Source organism: Corticium candelabrum, chromosome 15 (genome assembly GCF_963422355.1).
Source record: "Corticium candelabrum chromosome 15, ooCorCand1.1, whole genome shotgun sequence".
Lineage (NCBI taxonomy): Eukaryota > Metazoa > Porifera > Homoscleromorpha > Homosclerophorida > Plakinidae > Corticium > Corticium candelabrum.
The window spans coordinates 3,564,320-3,571,819 of NC_085099.1; the positions used below are offsets into that span (position 1 = coordinate 3,564,320).

Consider the following 7,500-nt stretch of genomic DNA (forward strand, 5'->3'; position numbering starts at 1 on the left):
GCAAGTGACCAAATGGCAAAGAAAATGCTTCCTGAACTTCTGTCGCCCCATCCCTTTGTGTTGTAGCTAGGAAATACCTTTAGGTGTTGAATGCAACCTACAGTCAACTATTCACACACGTCCCATACAATCAATCCCTTACTACACTGTGCTGCATCTAACACTGTTGATAGTCAATGTTTGCTGATATCAATTTCTATGTCAGTAAATACCATACCACTGTCGTTACAACAGAACTGAGTGCATACCTAGCTAGACTGTACATTTCAATTGTCTCGATCACAATCACAAAATGATGACTACCTATACCAGGCCTATATACGTAATCTAAACTACTAGGAAGTTTGCATGTTTACTTCCATGGCAGCTAGGGTTTCAACAAATACGTATTGTCTAGCTAGGACTCGGCGTTTCACTAGATGGTCTGAAAACTCCATTGGACGTGTCACTCACCAATGGGAGGCACCTACGGACACCTTAAAACTTGTAAAATATTAACATTAATTAACTAATAATTTACTAATAATTAACTACACTAGCTAAATTGACTAACAATCCACTGACAATTAACCAATAATCATAACCTACCAAGAACGAACACAACTCGTGCACCATTCTTTTCACTTTCACCCCCAACCTCTACCTCTTCCCTCTCCGATTCCTTCCCCACAGATGACCCTCCAATCGGCGGCAACGGCACACTCGAATTCAGCCCACCACCGACACCAGACCCAACAGTCTCCCCACCTCTCGTATCACCACCACCATCATCATCACCACCAACTTCAGTTTCACTTTTCTCGGACTGGATCGGAGGAAGCGGCTCGCTCGATCGAGAAAACGACGGCCGCTCGGACGGAACGGGAAGGAACGAGTTCCAATTGATGTTGTGAGCGAGATTGTGGTCGTTGACTCTAGAGAGACAGTCCCGGAGGTACATGACTGGATTGTCAGGCCGGCTGTACATCAATCCCGTCATCAAGCTCTACAACCAACAGTCGATATGATATGACGTCACCAAGGCGTCTTTATTCGCACAGAGCGCGTTAACAATTGTAAGTGGTTAAACGTTTTTTTCGACGCACGGAGGGTCCTAATGGGGACCCCGAAATTGTTGACGAGGTGTAATGCTTAGGTGTCGTACCTCAAACAGTTGTGGTATGTCTCGCTTGTAGAGGTACGCTCTGGCGTCTTCGTTCATCTCCGTCGTGCTCGTAAACAACAGAGTCCACACAGTCGTCGCCTTAGTAGCCGAGGTCCCGGATAATATAAAATAATGTGGGCGAGGATCGTACAGCTCGCGCTTGTTTGCGTCGTCGTCGAGCGTTCTCGTCAAGATAGCGCGCACACGAACAACTGGGCCGTTATTGTAAGCCGGGGCTCCTTACCGGGGTGTGTGAACATATTGATATCAATTAGTCGATTGATTTTAGGTCTGTTCGTCTCGTTATTGGTTTAATTACCGGCACGTGGCAAATGCTCTCTCGATATATCGTAGTGTCAAGAGGCTAGGCATTCCAGACAGGTAAACGTGCAAGAATTTGTGTTGGATGCAAATTGATATCAATGAAATATTGCACATGTTTTGCCATTCGTTCTGTCATACATATGCACTCACACTAAAATTATTTTACTGTAAAAATTGTGTAATAAATAATTTAAAAATTATGTAAAGTATTTATTTTATTTAATTATTTATTAGTTGATATTAATAAGTATATTATTATTTGTTTGATTTATTTTTGCATTAAGTCGATGTCTTACTGTGTCTTTAGCCAAATTATTTTGATGCTGTCTGATGACATTGCGTGTAATCCTCGCAATCCCATTCCGGGAGCGATCTTCAACAGTGCGGGTGACAGGTTGAACGTATATGGAGACGACGTTGAAGTCGACTACCGAGGCTATGAAGTGACAGTGGAAAATGTAATCAGAGTACTCACTGGTACGACAGGAATTCAGAAAAATAATTATTTATTATTAATTAATTAATTAATTATTAATATATTAATTAATTATTGATTTATAATTGTTTATTGATTTATTAACTAACTATTGATAAATAAGTAATTGATTTATTATTTATTGATTTATTAATTATTTATTGATTTATTAAGTAATTATTGATTTATTAAGTAATTATTGATTTATTAATTATTTATTGATTTATTAAGTAATTATTGATTTATTAAGTAATTATTGATTTATTAAGTAATTATTGATTTATTATTTATTGATTAAATAAATAATTATTTATTAATAATTAATTATTGATTTATTAAGTAATTATTTATTGATTAAATAACTAATTTATTTATTAAGTATTTATTGCTTTATTAATTATTTATTGATTTATTAAGTAATTATTGATTTATAATTATTTATAGATTAAATAACTAATTATTTATTTATTAAGTATTTTATTTCCATATTAATTAATTACTAATTTATTACATTTGCAGGTAGAGTACCACCTGATACTCCGAGGTCAAAACGTTTGTTATCAGATGAACGAAGTAACGTGTTAGTGTATCTGACAGGTAATCCGCTGTTGTACTCAGTTTGTGCAACAATCAAGCTTGTTTAATATCAATCAAGGTCACGGCGGCGATGGATTTTTGAAATTTCAAGATTCGGAAGAGATAGCGAGTGTTGAACTGGCCAATACGTTTGAACAAATGTGGCAGAAACGACGGTAAGTTGGATGTGTTGGAGGCACATGAGTGTGTACACACGAAAAGACAAATGCATTACAAACGTTGCATGATGTGTATGCAACTACAGCCATGTGTACTTGTATAGAAATCATTAATGCATATCAATCGAATACAAAGTTTAGTGTGATGATGTGTTGTGTGCAAGCTGCTGCATGAAAATCGTGTGTGTGTGTGTGTGTGTGTGTGTGTGTGTGTGAGTGTGTGTGTGTGTGTGTGTGTGTGTGTGTGTGTGTGTGTGTGTGTGTCATTGTGTGTGTGTGTGTGTGTGTGTGTGTGTGTGTCATTGTGTGTGTGTGTGTGTGTGTGTGTGTGTGTGTGTGTGTGTGTGTCATTGTGTGTGTGTGTGTGTGTGTGTGTGTGTGTGTGTGTCATTGTGTGTGTGTGTGTGTGTGTGTGTGTGTGTGTGTGTGTGTGTGTGTGTGTGTGTCATTGTGTGTGTGTGTGTGTGTGTGTGTGTGTGTGTGTGTGTCATTGTGTGTGTGTGTGTGTGTCTACTGGTTTGTGCTCGATTAGTTGGTGATGTTTGTAATTATGTGTTTTAATAAGTAATTAAATATTTGTATTACTTTATTAGTAGTTGATATTAATAAACTTGTAAACTTGTTAAAGTAATACAATGAAATAATAAATTTTTTAAATAATTGTATTTATTTGTTAATAGTTGATATTAAGGATTTGTTAAATAATTGTATTTATTTAATTATAATAAAATAATATAATAAATGTATATGAAAACTAGTATGTTAATAATAAATTTAATTATAAGTAAATTAATTAATTAAATTAATCAACTAATAGTTAATATTATTAACAAATTTATTTGTTAATAGATATTAATAAATTAATGTAATAAAAATGAATGTATAAATAGTAATCTATTAATAAGTGCTAATAAATTTATTAATAAATTAAATAATTGTATTAATTTGTTAATAGTTGATATTAATACAAATTTTAAAATTAAAATACAATAATATAGTAATATAATAAATATACAGAAATTAATATGTTAACAAGTATTGATGCATTTAGTGGAAACAGTTTTAAGTTTACTGTCTTGTGGTTGATGTTATTTCATTGTAGTTTGTAACTGAATTCAGGTATCATGAACTTTTCTTTATGATCGACACATGCCAGGCCGTGTCTATGTACCAAAAGTTCTACTCACCAAACATTCTAGCTGCTGCTAGCAGCCAAATCGGACAAGACTCGCTATCGGTATATGCATTCTATGTAATGCACGTCTGGCACAATATTTTAGTCGTTCTTGGTTGTTGATATTAAACAGCATAATGCGGATCCAGAAATCGGAGTCTATATGATCGACAGATTCACGTATTATACGCTTCGTTTTCTTGAACAAGTTACTGCAACAAGCAAAGCAACTATGGGGCAGCTTGTGAGTAATCTAAAATTATTAAATAATTAAGTAATTAATAACATTAATTAATATTATTAATTTATTAATTATAATTAATATTAATTAATTTTAGCTATATTTTGTGGCTGCTTAGAGGTGTTATTTGCTGTCAGGACTTTGGATTAGTGGTTGCTGGTCACGTTGGGCGTGTAGTCATGTAGTATAGTACCCTACTGCTTTCAATGTATTTCATTATTCTCTTTGAAATTTTACCCTCAAAATTATAGGATAACAAAAATATTTGTGGGAGCCTTAGATATTGCCATATGCCTGGGTTTTTGCATTTGCGTATGCGTACGAAACATTGTCAAAATGGCTGCTAGAGGCTGCAGCTCAAGATGGCAGAAGCGAACGACTTCTCTTCTCAACCACGGCTTCCACTTTCAAACTGAAATGCCAGTAACAACTTTCTTGTGTGATATGCTGCTTCTGTAGAGAGTCGACTGGCAGACAACTTTTGCTGCAGTATTGTGGTGAGTGTCGTTGAACTGTCTAGAGAATTGAATCGGCTTGATAGAATAACTAAAAATAATTAAATTGATTTATAAACTAATATCGCACATCAAGACGTAGCGTAGCCTTGATAGTATGGTAGTTCCAGACCGTCTCCCAAAAGAAATGAGAGACAGTCTGGATCAACTGCTGTTTTCGGAAGTGATCCGAGTCAGCCAATCAGCAAGCTGCCACCACTTCAGTGGCGGCCAATGAACGCTGAGAATCTGTAATGACATGCACTGCTTCCGGCAAAGGTGTGTTGACAATCGCGTGTAAAGACAGCTCATAATTAATCAGATTGCATGCACGTGTGTCTTTCATGATGTAAAACTGCACTGGACTGTGCCTTTGAAACATCGCCCAAGGCTCTCGAAATTGATTCAATGCATCCCGAACGGTGGACCGCTGCAGATTTGCCACCATCGCAGTTGATACCACCCACCTTGTTTGAACACACCTCTAGAATGTAGTAATCGATCTCCTATTGCCACATTGGGTGGCATAGCACTATTATCTAGAGGTGTTTCTGACTGTTACAACCCTTTCATTTCACTTAGATACAGATATGGGCATAATTATGGAGCCACTCCCATATCAGCTGAGGCATGGAAATCAACAGAACGTTGCAGATTTATGAATATACCTGCTGACCCACTGATTCTACATGAAATCATGCTATTTGGGTATTTATATTGTTCTGATTGGAAGCTTTGACAGCCTGTAGCAACAAAGAGATTACGAGAATGACCAGACTAACCACCACCGTTATGCATTACCATGTCCAAACCGTTCTGTTGTGATGTCACAAGAGCAGATGAGACTAGACTAACGATATGTAAGTAAACTGAAACGTATAGTCTCTATTTAGATCTCTGAGTATGTCTTCTAAAGTCATTTTATTATTTAGAAGCTCTTTGAAAATGATTTTGATTATTAACTTTCAAATTTACTCGTTGAACTGACAGCAAGAAGCAGTCAGGTATTTAAACAGGACACACGTCACTCGGATGGCACAATTAGAGCCATTACCTCACCATTATGACTTGTTTTAATTTACTAAAAAGTGCAGCTGTCACTGTAGATGCATGTACTTGCGGTGTCTGAGAAAGTCCAATAATTTTTAAATCTACGTCACATGCTCAGGGTGGCTCCATAATTATGCGCATGTCTGTAACTACGCCTACTTCCGAACTCGGTTAGATCAGAAGTTGTCACTCATTTCTTTTGGGAGACGGTCTGGAACTTTGAGGCTAATCAAAACCTGAAAAAGAATGATTCGAAAAAAAATTCAAAATTTTTTTGAGGTTTGAAAAGACGTAATCTCAAAAGACATTAGAAGCAGTTGGGTACTGGAGAATGTTTCGTGCCAAGTAGATGTGGTTGCTCACGTCAGGTCACAGGTTTCACTGTATATTGTTATCAATCTTTCTCCAACTTTGTTGCTACAATGCATACGGTATAACCAGAAATTCGTGCTATGATTTCAATCGTGTGAATTGTGCAATCAGAACGACGTTGTACAAAGTGAATTCGCACTGTGCAAGAGGCATGTGCATACCTTCTATCTTGCCTGCCAGTCTTGTGTTTATCCGTGTGTGTGTGTGTGTGTGTGTGTGTGTGTGTGTGTGTGTGTGTGTGTGTGTGTTCGGTTGTCAAATATCCGGGTTGTCTTGAAATTGCACATAAAACCGCATGGCACCTCTGAAGCACTCACTTTGGTCAAATTCCCACAATATTCTGTGTGCATGAATTTCTGGTTGTGAGGTAGGTGTATGAAGTTTTCGAGGTTCAGGGGCTAAACGTTATAATCTTGTATACGTAATGATGCTTCATTGCATTTGGGAGGAATGCAGTGAGGGCAGGAAATTGTTGGGGGGACCACGGCCGTCTTGGCCTCACAGTTGTCTATGCAATGAATTAATTTGTTAGACTAGCGGCTCTATATTGTGTGTAGTTTCGTTCTTATGATGCATCGCTGGTGATGTCAAAGCCCGGATTCAGGACCGACTTGTTCAGAAGGAATATAGACGAAGTACGTCACCGTTTTACTGCTTTGCATCTGCTCTCTCATGTTAAGTAAAGTGTCGGCCGTAATGCTAGGTCTTAATCACCGACTTCCTTGGAAGCGTTCGAAATGTCCAGCTGATGCATGGCCGGCCTGTCGTCGTGACGAGCAACCGAAACGTCAACAACCAGTCGGATGCATCAAATAGAAAGCAAACGTCGTGGTCTTCACAACATAATGATATTGTTGAAGAACGAACAGGTCGCCAGCAATGGGCCGACTCTCTTCAGTTTTACGTTCTGCTGGTTGTCTTTCTAACAGCCGTGATGCTGATGTTTTATTTTAGATTGTAGGGTTTCGAGTGAGCAAGATGATTAGGTTTAGTGAGTATACAGTCTGCTGTAGTAGAGTTCTCGTATTGTAGAAATTATTACAAAATTAAATCGAGTTTCTTACTGCTGGTATCAGATTATCGTAGAGTATACAAATGGCTATCGATAAGTATACTGTATATACATACACACACACACACACACACACACACACACACACACACACACACACACACACACACACACACACACACACACACACACACACACACACACACACGTGCGTGCACACACACACACACACACACACACACACACACACACACACACACCACACACACACACACACACAAACACACACACACACACACACACACACACACACACACACACACACACACACACACACACACACAGCCTAAGTATGTTGGAAGTGATTTGGTTCCACTGGATCTCACAAATGCTACACAACATCAGATTCAATCAAGAATTGATTCTCGTCTGTTGTCAACTCTGGAAGACGGTTTAATC

At 37.7% G+C, this 7,500-nt stretch overlaps 2 protein-coding genes across 2 annotated transcripts in view; one reads left to right on the forward strand and one right to left on the reverse strand.

The window, feature by feature from the left end:
* Positions 1–1,229, reverse strand: part of LOC134191403 (uncharacterized) — a 13,259-nt gene extending 12,030 nt beyond the window's left edge. The window contains exons 1-2 of the mRNA XM_062660015.1: positions 1,145–1,229; positions 589–985 (exon numbers count right to left, since the gene is read on the reverse strand). Coding sequence (XP_062515999.1) covers positions 589–985; positions 1,145–1,201 — 454 coding nt within the window. The 5' untranslated portion in view covers positions 1,202–1,229. The remainder of the gene's footprint in view (positions 1–588; positions 986–1,144) is intronic.
* A 27-nt stretch (positions 1,230–1,256) lies between these two features.
* On the forward strand, positions 1,257–7,106 carry LOC134191404 (GPI-anchor transamidase-like). Its single transcript, XM_062660016.1, has 9 exons — positions 1,257–1,369; positions 1,434–1,525; positions 1,776–1,945; positions 2,463–2,540; positions 2,599–2,695; positions 3,818–3,935; positions 4,006–4,116; positions 6,587–6,664; positions 6,733–7,106. The coding sequence occupies exons 1-9, from the start codon at positions 1,277–1,279 to the stop codon at positions 6,988–6,990; spliced, it is 1,095 nt and encodes a 364-aa protein (XP_062516000.1). The 5' UTR covers positions 1,257–1,276; the 3' UTR covers positions 6,991–7,106.
* The last annotated feature ends 394 nt before the right edge of the window (positions 7,107–7,500 follow it).

What these genes read in the sequence shown, in the direction of transcription:
- LOC134191404 (XM_062660016.1), top strand. Translation starts at nt 1,277, where the DNA reads ATGTGGGCGAGGATCGTACAGCTCGCGCTTGTTTGCGTCGTCGTCGAG. An exon ending in TGTAATCAGAGTACTCACTG is followed by an intron (nt 1,946 to 2,462) that starts GTACGACAGGAA and finishes TTACATTTGCAG; the next exon opens with GTAGAGTACCACCTGATACT. An exon ending in TCAGAAGGAATATAGACGAA is followed by an intron (nt 6,665 to 6,732) that starts GTACGTCACCGT and finishes CCGTAATGCTAG; the next exon opens with GTCTTAATCACCGACTTCCT.